Below are 18122 nucleotides of genomic sequence, written 5' to 3' on the forward strand. Positions count from 1 at the left end.
CATGCCCACTTGGATAGTAGGGGTATGAAAAGGACCCCTTTTTCCCATTGAATTCCATGTTAAAATGGACTCAGTCCATTTTAACATTGATTCCTATGGAAAAATCGGGTCATCGCATCGCATCGCATCCGATGGTCGCATGCGATGCGATGTGCCCGATCCGACCCGATTTTCAAATCGGGCGTCCGGATAACTCACATGTACCATTTTTTTTTATTTTTACACATACAAATGTGAGCGATGTTGGAATTTTTTTGTATTTTGCACATCGCTCAGATTTCAGTACTCAAAGGGTTAATAAAGTATAATTTTAATTGAACATAAAAATGTGAGGCAGGAGGACCCTACTCATAAGAGTTAACATACTAAAAATAGGTGGGTGGACCAACGAAAAACAACAGGAACAGAGGCAGGATAGGAGGATCAAAAGAGGTTAGGAGGAGGGATAGGCTAGTCGAAAAAAGTGGGTTTTGAGGGAGCGCTTAAAGGAGGTAAGGGAATCAGAAAGCATTCTGAGCTCCCGCCGAGGGAGCTCCTCCTCACAGGCTGAGGGGGGGGGGGGGGCATTTTCTCTCACTGTAGAGCTGGCTGCCGACATGAGAGGAGCTATACAAATCACCCCCTTTTACCTCCACTGTTTTCTCAGTGTCCAGGTATAACTCTCCCTCACCTTCATGTTTGTGCTGGTGCTGACTACCGCCGCCAGTTGTACTTTTGCAAAATGTAGCAATTTACAACTGACTGAAACAGGCTCATAATTAAAAAGGGGATTTTTGTAAGAACTTACCGTTCCACTCCCTTTCTCTGATCTCATCCCGGTGACACAGCTTAACATTGGGATGTAGTAGGGTCCGGAAGGGGCCAGGCACCTATGCTAAAGTCTTGAGAGGCAGGCTCCTCCCCTCTGCATCCCAGATAGCTTCAGTTTCAACTTCAAAAGCACACTAGGATACATTTACTCAGTACATATTAATATGCACAATATAAAACTTTTCATAACCAATGAACATGACAACCCATGAAAAGGTATAACTTACTGAGCGTAAGGGGAGGGATCGCTTTGTCACCGGGATGAGATCAGAGAAAGGGATTCGAACGGTAAGTTCTTACAAAAATCCCCTTTTCTCTTCACTCATCCCAGTGACACAGCTCAACATTGGGACGTTCAAGAGCCAGTCCTTTGGGAGGGTACGCTCAGGTTTGCAGTTCTCATCACTGCACGCCCAAATGAGGCATCCTCTGACGCGAACTCATGGAACCTGTAGAATTTTGTGAATGTGTGAACAGAGGACCAGGTGGCACTTGTTCGGCCGAAGCCCCGTGGCGCACCGCCCACAAGGTTTCAGCATAGCACCCACTCCGGTGGACACCTAAACGAAACTGAAGATATCCGGGATGCAGATATCCGGGATGCAGAGGGGAGGAGCCTGCCTCTCAAGACTTTAGCATAGGTACCTGACCCCTTTCCGGACCTGACTACATACCAATGCTGAGCTGTGTCACCGGGATCAGTGAATAGAAACAATAATTATACTGAACAATATAGTTCATGCAGTTTGAGAAGAGATTACATATATTTCTATACAAAAGACAGCAGAACAGAAAACAAAAAAAGGATTAAAAGGACACAAGAAAGTGTAAAATTCCAGTAATTTATTGCTGTATGTAAAATGCAGATCTTAATTCCTTTACTTAAAGCAGTATCATTTTCTTTTCAGATCTTTCTCCCCGAATGCCATTTACAGAAAGGTTCTAGAACAAAAGAAGCTGCTCAAATGTTACGGACGTACAGCAATTCTAAAGAGGCTCGGCAAGCACTGGAGTGGAGGAGAGATCAGGAGACAGAACCACACACACATTAAGAGTGCACGTGCTGTAACGTTATTTTTTTATTAAAGACATTTTGGCTGGAAATCCTTATATGCTAAAATAATTTACATCCAAGTAAGAGTTTGGCATTTCCCCTCATCTGTAATTTCCACCTTCAAATGACCTTATTTCTTCAGAACTAGATATCTCTTTATTTACAGTTCTCCTAAAGTAGTACATACTAGTATGAAACTAGCGTTCGGCATTTTTAAACACAATCTGTGGCTAAATAAATACACAAAGCCAGCTTGTTACGAGGACTCTGAGACCACGGCCCCTGTGTTGCTAACTGTAACTTTCGCCGTGGCAGGAAGGTCTGTGCTGCTTAGCTCTTCGGTCGGTGATGTCCCGTTATCTGTAGGGGGCACGGGGCTGCGGTCCAGCAGTGGCGGAAGTAGATCAGCTGCAATAGGTGCCAGGGGAAAGGTGGAAAACTGAGGATTTACTGAGAGAGGAGGTAATCCTGCAATGTTCAATGGGGGCAACGGACCAATCGGCGGCAAGCTGGACACTAGAAGAAAAGGCGTGTACAGTAAAAATAAATCAGAGAAGAGGATTGTTTGTAAAAATGCAACAGAGGTGGCTGGCGATATGCTGTATAAGTTGTATACATTCAGAGAAGGGTCATTCTTATATGTCACTCATAAAAACACATGATGCTTTGTTTTGGGCGAACAGAAGTATTTACATCAATATCTTTCAAAACAGGACAAGGCTTGGGTGGAGACGACATCTACCTACACCCTGCCCTGCCAAACCCGATACTGTAAATGTTGTCTATAGGTGTGTACTCCGCAGTCACACAAGCCTCTGTACAGTGCTGTATATCAGTTGGTAACAGAGACTCCAGCTAGGGGCTGCCATGTAAGCAGTTAGCCATACAAGTGGTGTAGTAGCATCCTGTTCCATAGGGCAGGCTATAGGGACCTACACATTAGCAGCCATTTATATTTTGCTGAACGGATATTTATGAAAATGCCACCCATCCATCTACTTACTACAGGGGAACATGCATACGTGGTCAAAATGGATCGGTAGCATCCTGGGGAAACCAGAACTGCACATTATAGAGAGATGCCCTAGTGCGTAATCTTTTCTGCAACATTTGCTTTCTATTAAACAGTATTTCTAGATATGTCCCTTCATAGTATGTCTAGATATGTCCCTTCATACATTTATCCCTATATGCGAGACATCAGACCATTCCCACGCTGTGTACTTTTCCCTTCATCGTGGTTTTCCTCAATTGTGTGACTTATTTATGGTTTCTTACATAGCGCAGCATATTCAGCTTAGTTCTCAAATACTGTTCTAGGTCCAAATTCTCAGCTTTAGCATAATGGTGCCTGGCGAGGGTCACTGCTATCCCATCGGCCTGTACAGATTTAGGCTGGCGTGTGAACTCTCTCCTCCTGGCTTCTAGTGTACTAGGTAGGTAAGATCAGAGCTTTTACACCACTAACTGGCAGTCTGAGGCCTTAACCATTCAGTAATATACAGTAATTCCCATTTGTAGATTGCTGAATACTAGAGTGACTAGCCCCAATATCACCATGATCTTGTCATATCAATGCTGTAGAGATATGAGCTGTACATAACTACACCCTAACCAGGCTGATCAGATGTAAGCGATATGGATCAATACCACTTCCATCATTCACTGCCGGAGATCAGATACAGCATGTTAAGCAGTTAAGTGTGGGAACTATAGATAGATCAGTAGGAGAATATATATGCAATGTAACCGCTCAGCATGTAGATATACAAAACTGACTGCATAGAAACATACCATTGTGCGTCAGGTCCGGGAAGCCGGGTCTGGGGATTAGGTGAGCAGCAGGCAAGTTAAGATTGGGTAGATTCTGTAACGTAGGCAGTCCAGTGGATAGCGGCAGGAGACCTTTAGTAACAAGGAGGAGAGTTAAACATACTCATACCAATAATAATCTGCAAATGTGTTGCACAGGTTAGATACTGTGTGATAACTGTACTGTCACTACTGTTTTGTCACCTACCTGGCTGCTGCAATGACCAGTGGCGCTGCTGATGGCTGCCAAGGCATTGTGCAGCTCAGCAGGAATATGTTCCCTGTGCGATAACTGTACTGTCTCTGCTTATATTGTTACCTGGCTGGCTGTTGCGGCGACCAGTGGCGCTGCTGATGGTTGCCAAGGCATTGTGCAGCTCAGCAGGAATATGTTCCCTGTGCGATAACTGTACTGTCTCTGCTTATATTGTTACCTGTCTGGCTGTTGTGGCGACCAGTGGCGCTGCTGATGGCTGCCTAGGCATTGTGCAGCTCGGCAGGAATATGTTCCCTGTGCGATAACTGTACTGTCTCTGCTTATATTGTTGCCTGGCTGGCTGTTGCGGCGACCAGCGGCGCTGCTGATGGCTGCCTAGGTGCTGTGCTGCTCAGTGAATGTATGTCCCCTGTGTCTTTTATCCCCAGGGTACATCCAGCGTATTCCTGTATGTGTTATGTATATTTGTACTGTCACAGTTGAGCTGTTAACTAATCTGGCTGTTGTACAGCAATCCAAATCGAATTCCTAGTATACAGCTGATTCGGATTATATTTTATCCCAGGCAGACTTGATGATGTCGCGATCAGAGAACCCACAGAGCCCCGATCTCAACATCAACGAGTCTGTCTGGAATTATATGAAGAGACCGAAGGATTTGAGCAAGCTACATCCACAGAAGATCTGTGGTTCGTTCTCCTAGATGTCTGTAAGAACCTCCCTGCCGAGTTCCTTCTAGAACTCTGTGCAGAAGAACTGATGCAGTTTTGAAGGCAAAGGGTGGCTACACCAAATACTGACTTGATTTAGAGGTTTATTCACTTTGCATTTTGATAAAATTAAACTATTAACATTTCTATTTTGGAAAACATTCTTACTTTGCAGAATGTATCCACTCCTGCCTAAACCTTTCATTCAGTATCGTACATTCCACAACACTTCTATTGCTGATTATATCCTCCGTCCTGACAACCGAGGATGTCTGATGACGTGTAGGAGCGCACATGATCACCGACATTGCAAATACACACTGGATAACATTTAGATTTTGACGTTCAAATTGGCAAAATCATTTTATAGGTCATCCAGTGTGTACCCAGAATGCCTAAGATTTACTACATAGTCTTCCCACCACCTCAAGTCCACTCACATTTCACTAACCATCAACAGCCTTCCCAACGCTTCTATCCCAGAGGTCTGCTATCCTATCCTTCAAACCCTACGTTCAGTCCCTCTCTCCCAATATTACCACTGCCACCTTCAAAATAACTCCTGGATCAGGCCCCCTCATCCCAGAGGCAACAGCGGACCCTCATCCGCTCACTGGTCACCTCCTCCTACCTCCAATGTATACTCAATGCTGCTGCTCAGCTCATCGTCACTAATTTCTTCAACAGATCATTTACAGACTCCTGTAGAACCCATTGCAAACTCCTCACACTCACCTATAGAAGCATTCCATTTGTTCCCACTCTGCAGCTCCCACCCAACCAAATCTGCTCTGCCAATTACTGCTGCCAAGCCACCCACATCATTTACCTCCTTCCACCTCTGCTGCTCCCACCTCTAAAAAATACAAGTAAAACTGGGCGCACACACACACACACACACACACACGGCGACATTTAAAATTAATTTGCCGATAACGACCACTTAATGTGTCAACTTCTTAAAATCATTCACTACTTAGTTAGCAAGGTCCCCTTCCCCAGGTTGCTAGCGATAGTCTCTGCTGTCTGTACATACAGCTTAATCTGAGGATATCATAAACCACAGAATACTCCTGGATATGGCCACAGACTGGAAGATTGCACAGTGTGTACGCACAGGACAGATTGACCGGGAGTTAAAGGGAAATGGTGAGCGACATCTTATTGTTTGCATGTTGCCTAGTGTGTGCCCAGCATGAGTTAATTTGGGGGCATCCTGGTACTGGTAAAATTAAACACAGGACAGTAAATGCATGGTGAAATTACTATGATTTCAAGTTACATATGATCTTTACCTGGTAGCGAAACTGATGGGTTTAAGGGAACAGGGTTGAGGGAATGATTCATTTGTGGCGTTAATACAGGTACTGTTTGTAAACCTTGAAAAGAAGATACAGTTGTTACTTTTACATTTGTAACATTTCCAATGCAGAACAATTCAGCTCTTAACCCTTTAAGTGCCAACGTTGCTGTGAGAGGTTTGCAAAATATCCGCTAAAAATGGCAGCGCCGCTCGCGGCGACAGTTGTTTTAGTGGAGCAATATTTAACTAAATGTCAATCAATTGTCTTCAGATTATTTTCCCGGCAATAACTAAATCGATTCATATTCCTCGACTACGGCCCTGGGGTTTTTATCGGATGTTTTGTGCATCTCTCACAGCAACGTTGGCACTCAAAGGTTTAAACGTTCATAGACCTCCACAAGTGGTATGTGGCACGTACAGAAGGCAAAACAATACGACCGTACAGTCCAATACAGCAGACGCACAACAAATAGCACTGCAACTGCCGACAGTCACTAATGCAATGGGTGCAACGGGAAGAGACAAAGTAATCTGAACCCTGCAACTATTAACGTGGGCAGATAAGGGACCAAGGTCATCTGAAGAGACGGAAAATAAAGGAGATGGCGTTCGGGGCAAGAGCGCAAGGAGGAGGTGTAGCGGGTGGTTGGTCGGCAAGGAAAGTAGTTAATTAGAACAGGAGGGTGAGGATGTGTGTGCACGCGCGCGCAAGATAAAGAAAGAAAAACACGTCACATAAGGATTGCGCTAATGTAAGGCGAGCTAAGGGTAGGAAGCTGGTGTAGGAGAGTTCGAGGGATAAAGGCGGCCAGGTAGACTAACTGGTGACAGATATGGTTATAGTTATACAAGATAATATTATAAGATAATATTTTAATTGTTAATTTCTCATATTCACGGCATTTGGCAAAATCCTACTTTTACAATGACAATACCCGAATGAAATTTACAGCATTTACAGGCACAGAGCAAACTACAACAGGCACAGATTAAGAATGTACATAGGCCTGAGGTTCCCAAGCTCGGTGCTCAGACACCCCAACGGGCAAGGTTTTAAGTATAAGCCTGGCACAGCACAGATAGTTAAATCAAACTGAGTGATATACAAATTAAGTCCCCTGTAGCCAAGCATGAATATACTTATAACATGGCCCATTGGGGTGCCTTGGGGAACACATTTGGGAACCTCTGGCATAGGCTATGACCACTGTGTATCAGATTATTATTATTATGTAGCATTAGAAACCAAGCTTTAAAATCATACAGTCCAGTATTATATACACAGGACTAGAACATGTAACTAGCCAGAGCATTAGAATGTACACAGGGCTACAGTAAAGTACAATATACACAGGACTAGCCTAGAACATGTAACTAGCCAGAGCATTAGAATGTGCACAGGGCTACAGTAAAGTACAATATACACAGGACAAACCTAGAACATGTAACTAGCCAGAGCATTAGAATGTACACAGGTCTACAGTAAAGTACAATATACACAGGACTAGCCTAGAACATGTAACTAGCCAGAGCATTATAATGTACACAGGGCTACAGTAAAGTACAATATACACAGGACTAGCCTAGAACATGTAACTAGCCAGAGCATTAGAATGTACACAGGACTACAGTAACGTACAATATACACAGGACTAGAACATGTAACTAGCCAGAGCATTAGAATGTACACAGGACTACAGTAAAGTACAATATACACAGGACTAGGACTAGCCTAGAACATGTAACTAGCCAGAGCATTAGAATGTACCCAGGTCTACAGTAAAGTACAATATACACAGGACAAGCCTAGAACATGTAACTAGCCAGAGCATTATAATGTACACAGGGCTACAGTAAAGTATAATATACACAGGACTAGAACATGTAACTAGCCAGAGCATTATAATGTACACAGGGCTACAGTAAAGTATAATATACACAGGACTAGAACATGTAACTAGCCAGAGCATTAGAATGTACACAGGGCTACAGTAAAGTACAATATACACAGGACTAGCCTAGAACATGTAACTAGCCAGAGCATTAGAATGTACACAGTAACAATCAGGCAGCATTAACATGTTACCCCACAATACCTGAGTTAAGGGCACTAGTGACTGCAGGGGAGCTGGAGTTGAGCGAGAGCCCGGCCAGACTTGCTTCAATTCCTGGGGTTCCAACAGGTAATGGAGGCAGGGAATTTACAGAGGACAACTGGACCTAGAAAAGGAAATAATATTGGATAATTAGGTTCTCATTCCATTCACACAACATTATGTTCTATACACCAAATGTGATATTAAATGTACAATTTACATCACAATTTATAGATTAAGTGAATAATATAATTTAAGATGGTTTAATAACCAAATCAGTATTTTGTATGGTTCCTCTTGGGCAGTTACTTTAGGTTTATCTATATTAAAATAGCATATAACCCCCATCATTTTTCCCTCCCCCCCTGCACTGCCACTTACACAGTGGTGTTGACCGGCAGTAGCAGGACCATCATCTCCGGCAGGCGGTCAGCTTGGAGCAGTTCAGCGGCGGGTGGCTGGGAGCTGTACAGCAGGTGGGCAGAAGACTGGGAGCAACACAGCCCGTGGCCAGGTGAGCAAGTTCAGAACACTGTGCTGTAGCAGCATGGCGGCGGCCAGGCAGTGTGATGTAATGTCAGGGGTCACGCTGTGCAGCCTGACCGCTGCCATGCTGCTACAGCACTCTGTTGCGAACAGTCGCTGACTGTATGCCTGCCTGTATTTTACAATCGGGTACTAATCCAGCAATCCCAGGATTGGAAGGCTCAATCCCGGGATTCAAATCCCGCCGTTTTTAGACCAAAATCCCAGGATCGGCCTCCCTACATGGAACATTATTTTTTCCCCTCAGTGCCTACTAATATACAAAGCCTCAAGAGACATATGCATTACACTGAAAGCTGCTACAGCCACTGTCTTAGACATACAGGTTTCTGTATTTTCTACAATACCAGGTTTCTATTATCTAAATAAATATGGTGAATACGAACCTCTGTAAAGCCATCTTTAAGAGGACTCACTGGTGCCCCTTGTAGTTGTCCAGGCAGAGAGATATTCTTCCCCTCTTCGAATGGCCGTGTAGGTATCCGATGAAGGTAGCCGTAACCAATGCCACATCCTAAGCTGTACAGAAGAACAACAAAGTCAGGTTAGGAGTGAAAAGATCCAACAAGCCCAAAGGTACAAAGCTGCCATGGTGAATGGAAAGAAAGTCATTTGCTGAGAATACGATGACTGAAAGCGCCCACACACTTATGTGACTTCTCAGAGGGAGAAGTCACGTAAGAATTCCCTTGAACCACCTGGGAGATTCTTGGGTGGCAGGGTCACATGCGATCCTTTTGCATGCGATCCCATTCACCGGTGCCGGTTCTTACGTTCAGCGTATACAATCTCCTACTCTGATGTGCATGGGAACGTGCATTGGATCAGCCATAGACAAAATACATGCGATTTGACTGGAATCAGACGAAAAGAGACCAAATTGCTGTAGTGTGTGGGCACCTTAAGGGGGATATTCAATGTTGGGTGTTATTTCCGACAGGGGAAATAGCTCCGTCCGCCTACTCAATGCTGCCGTTTCAGACAGCTTTGAAGGTGGATTTCAACAAAACCGGACCGGAGTTTAAAACGAGCTGATTAGTTTGTTGGAAACAGCCATGGATTGTTGAATTCACTGGCGTTTCTCGACAATCCACGTCCGTTTTTGACGACACGCCCCATTTTCACTACTCGACATTGAACAGTTAGGGCCTTATTCTAGTTCATTCTTTCTGACAAAATCCTTCTTAGCTTAGTTGTCCATCTAAGAAGGATTTTGTCAGAAAAAGTGAACTAGAATAAGGCCCTTAATACCGACTGTCGATTTGCAGGCGAGCTGGCTAAAACGGACCGGGATTACTACTGTTGGGGTGTTCAGAGTCAGAATGCAACACTGAATACACCCCTAGGACTATCAACAAACCTGATGTATTGAAAACTCTGATAGGACTGTTTGTGTAACACTAATTCAATTGCTAACTCTAGAATTACCTGAATAAAGAAAACAAAAAAACTGTCATAAGGAATCAGGGTATCAGTGTTCAGCTCTTGCTATACCATCCGGACAGTTTGATTACATTGAAAGTCTGAGCACTAAATGAAATAACGCTGACGGAATGAAACAATGGGAGCTTGTCAGTCAGTCTCACACATTTAGAATCCTCTAATGAGGCTCAAACAACCAAGGTGTAAATAGTCACCAATCGTCTTACCTGCCCTCTCCTCCCCACACGGAGTTTGGTGTGATGACCACCTCCCTACAGTTGTCTGTATCCGTGTTGTAAACATACAGTTTTAAAGGCTTTCCTTCATGTGTCTCAATGAGAGAGAAAAGATCTTCTGACTGAAAGGCAATAATCTTACATCACTGCACAGCATATAACAAGACTTTAGCAGATGTCCCCAACCAAGCATCATTCTCAAAACTGGGCACAGACAAAAATGGCCAATCTCAATGTACCCCTCTTTGGTTCAATCCCCTACCAGGAGAATTAATGAAGAAGCAAGGGCCAATAAGTAGGCCCTGCATATAACAATATAGAGTGGAGTCTATCCAGACGGTCAGCAACTGTCCCTAATAGTTTGTGGATGATCAGTAATCTTCTGCAATTTAACATTAGAATTAAATAAAGTTATGATTTTACTAAATCTATTTTCAAGTCAAGCATAACAAAACTGGAATTATTGAACATTAATTGGCATACTTAACATAATAGATATGGCATTTTACTCATTTTAATTCCTAAAAAACCATTACCTCATTCATTACAGTGTCTGCTCCAATGATGTAGTCTGTGTGCGGTCTCAGACCAGCTAATGCTGCAGGAGAGTTTGGCTCTACCTCCTGGAAGAAGGGAAAATGAAGTTACCCAGAACAAATTCTACACACATGAAACAGAAGAGAAGATGATATTTTATTTTCTGTGAGTTTACTACGCAAATGAGATCCATATTCTCTAATAGGAAAAATATTATCTATCCGTCGGCTGAAAGCAACATGGTACGTTAGCTTGCCCTACTCATTCCCAGCATCGGCAAGGGCATACATACACAATTGTGGTGTGTCAGAGCGGCAGGGGAAAATCTGGAATAGCTGTCAGCCGCTCTCAGTACAGATCAGCAACATATTTGCAAGGCGGGGGACACTGGAATGGAAGAGCCAACACCCTTTTGTGGCCGTTAGTGTCCTGTGCACCGCTATGCGTTCTGTGGGCATGCATCCCTTACATGGGGGAGCAGTGAGCCAATGCCGGATTCACTAAGCTGCCGCCAGTCTCCCTCGCACCTGGAGCTCCCCTGTGCTGCCACTATGTTTAGGATGCCAGCAGGATACATCATATGGAGAAGAAGGGGAAGAAGAAAGAAAGCAAGCTCACTGCACCTGAAGGGGGTCATACTCACTGTGCTGCACTAGTGTGTGTGTGTTTTATTATCACCAATCACCACAGCCCTAACTTTACGTGGGTTTCTTCTGGGTGCTTGAGACAATGCAAAAAATAGTTGTAGGTTATGTGAACTGGCTCTTAACAAAAATTAACTCTAAAGCAGGTGCATAGATGGGCCAAGTGGTTCTTTTCTGATATCATACAGATGTAGCCGCACCAATCACCATGTGCGAGATCCTTGGCGATTGGTGCAGTCTATTTTGGGTGTGTATTCGCTGTGACAAATGGTCGTAGCAGCTATATCTGTATTCTATGTATTTCTACCTCTCCCGGTTGCTGGAATGTGCTCGGTGGTGAGCACCCTTTGGTGCACTACTGAGTGCCCATCAATCTATAACTTTTACATTTTAGATTTTAATAGTCATAGAGAACCTCTTAATTGAAATCCCTTGAACACAGCAGAATGTACGTCCATGCCGTACTCACCAGTACATGCCATACATTCTCATTGGCTCCATCAAAGCTGCAGAATCGTATACTGACTCCCAGCAAACCTTGTCCTCCCCACATATTGCTGGGTGTGACCGTGGTCTCCCTCAGTTCCAGTGTCTTGCTGCTGTACACCACCATCTTCACAGGCTTCTCAACATTGGCTTTTAGCAGATCCTTAAGTGTGTCATTGTCCTTATTCTATGGAAAAGGCAACAGATTGGCAAACAGCAACATTAGTTTGGTCACCAGGAGAAAACACACAGAACCTGTAACACTTACCACGCGTTACTGGAGACTAGAAGCTGAATGTAGAAGGGTGCAAGAAATCTGAAGTGGGGGAGCTTGTCCGAGAACGAATGGATTTGTAAAATGGCAATCATTCCAAAGGCAATATAGGTAGGTTTTACCGGGTAAATTATTGCCATTTAAAAAATATGACCATTCCAGAACAAATGTCCGCACCTCTGACATTTACCTCCATATTGGGCAATTAGACATGGCACAATAATAATTCCTATGGCACAATGTGGGTGATCATACAAACTGGAAATTGATCCTGCTCAAATGCATTTGCTGAGCAGAGAACAAGAAAAAAAAATAATAAAAGCGTGGCCAGCATCTGTAGGGATTGTAGTATAACACCACACATCTGTGAGGTTCTTTAAACGTAATATATTGCAGCAACAAGGGTAATTGCCACTAATTCAAGGTAAACAAAGCAGTGTAATGTTGCTGTCAACAGCGGCTAAATGTCCAAGTTTACATAGCGGTTTCATTATTTACCTTTCTATAATCCTAAAACATTAATGCCAAGCTTAATACATTTTACCTGAGAGCTCAAGTTCTACTATACAGAGTTACGAGGTTACCAAAAAGAAGTTGCTATGTTTTTAGTCAATTAAAATGTGAGTATATTTAAATCAATATAATAATATAATTATAATGTAATTGCAAATACACACTATAGCACATATATTACCCAAAATTGTGGCCCCTGGGACGCGCTCTGCTGCGGCTATCCTGTGATGCCTTGCAGCAGGGAAGGAGGAGAACGTGCGTCCGGGGAGCCAAAGGTGCGCGGCCGGGGAGAGACGGGCGAGCAGCAGCGCGCGGCCGGGGAGAGACGGGCGAGCAGCAGCGCGCGGCCGGGGAGAGACGGGCGAGCAGCAGCGCGCGGCCGGGGAGAGACGGGCGAGCAGCAGCGCGCGGTCGGAGAGAGACGGCGAGCAGCAGCGCGCGGCCGGAGAGAGAAGTACTTGCAAGAGTGCCTGGCACCAATGCTGGTAAAAGGAGACCTGCCTCCTCTCCCCCCTATCACCTAATCACACCATTCATTACTTCACTCACTCTCAGCCCCCCCACCTCTTCTTATGCCCATCACCTGCTCCCCTCTCACCCACAATCCCCCCCCATTACCTCCCCCTCTCTCTTTTTTTCCACCCCACTCCATCTTTTTCGCTCTCTTTCCCCAACACCCTCTATGTCTTTAATCACTACTGCACCACCTAAGAGGCATTGAAGTGACAGGAAGGGGCGGTGGTGCTCAAAAGCATTGATGGGACCCAGAAACAGTGGCACAGGAACCCAACTTTATAAAGTGAGGGGTCCCCAGTACCCACATTTTTTGTCACTGAGCGCAATCACTGCATATAATACATAATTGTATGTGTATTTGACATCCTAAAGTTTGATTATTATTTTCTACGCAGGATAATCCCATTAATCCACTGCCTTCATCAACCCCATAGACGTGACAGTGTTATGGAGCTTAGTGCAGAGCACCCAATGCTCACTACTCACCAATCGGAGACCATTAATAGAAACAATAAAATCAAAGAACGGTTCCAGCCCAGCTCTGTGTCCAGGGGAATTTTCTTGTACCTATCAGGAGAAAGAAGCCATCAATTTGGGATTATCAAAAATAAAAGTTAAATAATGGATAAAGATTAAAATAAAATGGCAATAAATTATTCCTTTCATATCTGAATTTCCAGTATACATTTTGCTTTTGCTGTGAATCTGTTGGTAGTTCTATTGAGGCCTACACAGGGTGATTTCAAGGCATTTTCTTACCAATCTCACTAGATTGCTTAGAAAATGCCCCTACATTGCTCCATGTGTAGGGGCCATGAAGCTGGGTACACACTGAGATGCTTTTGGCAAAATTTGATGTTTCTGGACGAATCAGGCCTATGGCTATTTCAGGATGCCCATGGTTGCTTGGGACGTTGCATGTTTGGCCCTGCTGCACGCCCCACCAGGAAATAAGGATAGCAACCGCGGCATGTGTAATGAAGGAATGAGCGATAGGTCACTCCAGTATTTATTACATCACTCAATGCGTACCAAGGATCTGAAATATCTAGCCAACGAACAGACATATCGGATACACATTGTCCCAGTGTGTACCCAGCTTTAAAAGGCAGAGGCTTAATTAGTGGCTGAAGTTATCAGTATACAACTGTATAATACACCTGCTCTATTATCTTTACACTCTGGTGATTGTCACAATTAATTGGACTCCAATACTGAAGCCAAACTTGAGTTGCTCAATTTAAAAAAAATAAAAAAGGACCTATGCAGCGGATGTAATTGAAAACTACAAATATATTCAAGTGAAATACAAAGATCTGTCTGTGTTTAAACCCTGTGTTGTACATGTGACCTGATGGAATCACAGGACTTTTAAAGGGGCAATTCAATCATTTTAACGAACATCAGTGCAATGTCTGGCTGCACGCAGACAGCCTCCAGCAATTTCCCCACGCACAACTATGGCGCGAGGAAACATGATCAATTAGTCTGGTCCATTGCCACAGGTATTTTGCAGCAATTGCAAGCAAATGAATTACCCATTTAATGCACAAAGCTGCTCCAGTAGTACAAAACCATTCCACATACCTGCAAAATTACCAATGTTCAAAAACATAGCCCAGGATAAAACTGTGCCTTATGGCAGAACATGGCCAACCTTCAATTCTGAAAAATTACCCAAACGGAATCAACAGGGGCAGATGGGTCATACGGATTTAATGGCAGTCTATATTTTTCTCACCTTCCTCGAGAATGATATCTTTTTGTTTTTTTTTGATTAATACCAGACAGCCTCTATATGTGTACAGTATCTCTTAATGTATATAATTGGCCCTTTGGGGTTTCATCATTTTCAAACAATTAAGAATCTATGTTATTTACGCTGTCTAGGATGCGGGTTTATGTTGAACATAAACTGATTCACCTGTTTCCTCAGGCACCACTGTAGTCAATGAATTATTAATTCAGTAAACTGTCTGCAAAGATCTGTACAGGATGATGCAGTAACATTATCATCTGCAGTACAAATTATATGATACTTGTTACTTAATATGCCTCATATTAGAACAGGGGTGTCAAACACAATGCCCGGGGGCCAAATCCGGCCCGCCAGACCTCTTCATGTGGCCCGCGCAGCCGCCGCCGCCAGCCTTCACCTTTTATTCTCGATTTTTATTTTTTTAAACAAGAAAGCCGCCTCTTCAGCACATGCGCGGCAGCCTACAAGCCAGAGAACGTCTGCCCTCTAGCGCAGTGCCGCCGGTCGTCAACCCCTCCTCCGCTCCCACCTGCTGTATAGGAGCCAGAGAGAGGAAAGAGCAGGTCCGTCGTGGTGAATGGTGCTGCTGCTGCTGTGTGCTCCAGGTCACTTACTGCTGAGGGTGCACTGCACAGTGACCGGGAGCACGCTGCCCCCCCACTCCTGGATAGATAGTGCGAGGAGCGCTACTCACAGGAGGGAGGGGGAAATGCGCCTGTGTGAGAGCGCAGCTGTGTCCTTGGTGGTGGAGCAGTTAAGACTGGAGTGGACGCATCAGAGCGGGTAAGTGTCAAACTCTCTGCCTATGTGTGTGTGTGCACTGGCACATTGCAGCCCATCATTAATTGCTGTGTCCCATGATAATAATCAGGACATATGCCCTAAGACTGAGTGCTGCCCCCCTGTGCAGGCAGCGTGTGCCCTAATGCACTGCAGTTCACAGCAATAGCAGGAGGGAAATGCTACTGCTGAGTATACAATAATTGAATGCAGTGACAATAATTTATGATAATAAAGAGTGGACACATAGTCCTACAGATACAACCGGCCCTTTGAGGGTGACCAAACTGCTGATGCGGCCCCCGATGAATTTGAGTTTGACACCCCTGTATTAGAAGTATCAGAGACCGTTCCTGGACATATGAAAAGCATTAGGTTGCTATAAACTGGTAAATAAGCCGCTGTCCTAACTCATTTAAAAAAAAAAAACAGTAACTGACAACAGGTCAAAAGCAGCCCTTCCAAGCGGACGTTATACAACTGCATAGGGTGTGGGGACACACAATAGTGCTGTGATCTTTTGTGAGGTCTCATGACGCCTTTCTGAAATGGTGTGGTTTCTCTGTAATGGGGCCTACACACTGGAAGATTTCAGCGCACTTTCTAAGTGAACTCACTAGATCATGCCCCGGTGTAGGCCCCATTAGACCAAGGGCCACTTGCGTGAGCCCCAAAACAATGTTGCCTCTGCCTATTAGGGAGCGACAATCCTTTTTCCTCAAGCGAACACCAAGGTGTATTCTTCGGCAAAACTGAAGAGATAAATTACTGCTGGAAAACTAGCCAGTCACTGGATATAAAGTCTTTCAGCTATAGAACAAAACTGTGTTACTGCTTTGGGTGTGAGGTTACACAGCTGGTGATGTTTGCAGATTTATCAGTGTTCATAAAAGAGAAATGATTGCAAACTGCAATATATAAAATGCTGTGTACAAATCACCTGTGTCACAATCCACAGTTCTAATATAAGCAGCAGATGGAAAAGGAGATATACAGTCCCTACATCCACATGGAAGTGGACACGCTGGCAGCTTAATCTCATTGTTCTTTTCTTCTTCATTTATAAGACATGAGAAGCAACTTATTAACCCTCACTTTGCTGAATGGAAAATTACTTTTTTTTTTTTTAAGGCAAATATCTGAAACATTTTTAGGCATCTATCTTATACCTTTCCTTTCACCCTTAGATGTAGTTATACTGGTTTTAGACACAAGTGACATATTTGCTGTATAACTGAGCAAGTGCCCTTATTTTCAATGCTGTGTATGATACTGATGTGGCTTGAGATATGTTTGTTAATAGCAGACAAATCAAACATCCTATGAATCAGGACAAGCACCATGTGCTGCCTAGGAGAGCCCAACAGATACTCAATAGTTGCATTGAATCTATTGCATCCTGGAGGTACAATTATTATATTGTACAATGAGATGAATCCTCAATAAACTCAGTGTACAGTAATTTTAGGTAGACCATCCTTAAATGAAAGGAACCTGATTAAGTATCATTGGTAAACCTCTGTCAATAGCACCCCCCCCCAATTGTTTGGAATAGAAAGTTAATTATAATGTACCATTGCTGCACCCTGACCATCACTACCTGGCCTGCAATACAGACTTGTGACCCTACTACTCTCTGCAGCTGTCCTTACTTTAAATGCTTGCCTTCAATGCAGCAGTCAGTGACTCCACAGCTGATGCCATTTAATGCACAGATCTGTCACACTGCAAACGCATAATGTAGTGGATTGTTCCCCATTAGGCTACAAGGCGCATCAGCCTCACCATCTATGTACCCCAAATTAATATATCTTGAACACTTCCTACAATGAAACAGTTGCCTGGATACACCAACAGGCGCACTACAACTGGCAGCATGCACTTAGTCATCCTGTGTCCTGGACCAGCAATGCGGGACCGTGTATTATTGTTATAACCGGTTTGTAGTATAATAAGTACCCTATGGGCAGGGAAACCGAGAGGCCTGCAGCCGGCCACCGGCGTTATAACACATACCCGCAGGACATGATAGCCCTCCGTGCCTCCTCCCGGGATCTCCACGCTCTGCGAGCCCCCCATGACGCGGGCCCCTTCAGCCGGTGATCCCCGTTCACCGTGACGGGCGCACACTCGGCGGCAGGCAGCAGCTAGTTACGTGGCACAGTCACACTGCTAGGCCCGGAGGATGCTGGGAGACCGCTGTAAGCACGACGCTCGGGTCACAGCGACATCTGCCGGGCGCCCGGGGGAGAACACCAAGCGTCCTCGGCCGCACACTACAGTGGGGATAGCATTTTCGGTACTTATGTATTATCTGGACTCTCCCATGTTAAATGCACCCCATTTTTTCATACCCCTACTATCCAACTACGCATGGAGTTGATATTATATAGTGTGGCGAGCG

General features: G+C 44.3%; 1 protein-coding gene across 1 annotated transcript; it reads right to left on the minus strand.

The window, feature by feature from the left end:
• Positions 1-1638: 1638 nt before the first annotated feature.
• GORASP2 (golgi reassembly stacking protein 2) lies at positions 1639-17920 on the minus strand. The gene is made up of 10 exons (XM_083154835.1): positions 17735-17920; positions 13666-13746; positions 11860-12063; positions 10746-10832; positions 10201-10331; positions 8938-9070; positions 8006-8129; positions 5899-5982; positions 3659-3769; positions 1639-2380 (listed from the first exon to the last, which is right to left on the minus strand). The coding sequence occupies exons 1-10, from the start codon at positions 17795-17797 to the stop codon at positions 2121-2123; spliced, it is 1278 nt and encodes a 425-aa protein (XP_083010961.1). The 5' UTR covers positions 17798-17920; the 3' UTR covers positions 1639-2120.
• Positions 17921-18122: the final 202 nt, after the last annotated feature.

The sequence above is a fragment of the Crinia signifera genome, chromosome 7 (genome assembly GCF_055691185.1).
Source record: "Crinia signifera chromosome 7, ASM5569118v1, whole genome shotgun sequence".
Taxonomy (NCBI): Eukaryota; Metazoa; Chordata; class Amphibia; order Anura; family Myobatrachidae; genus Crinia; species Crinia signifera.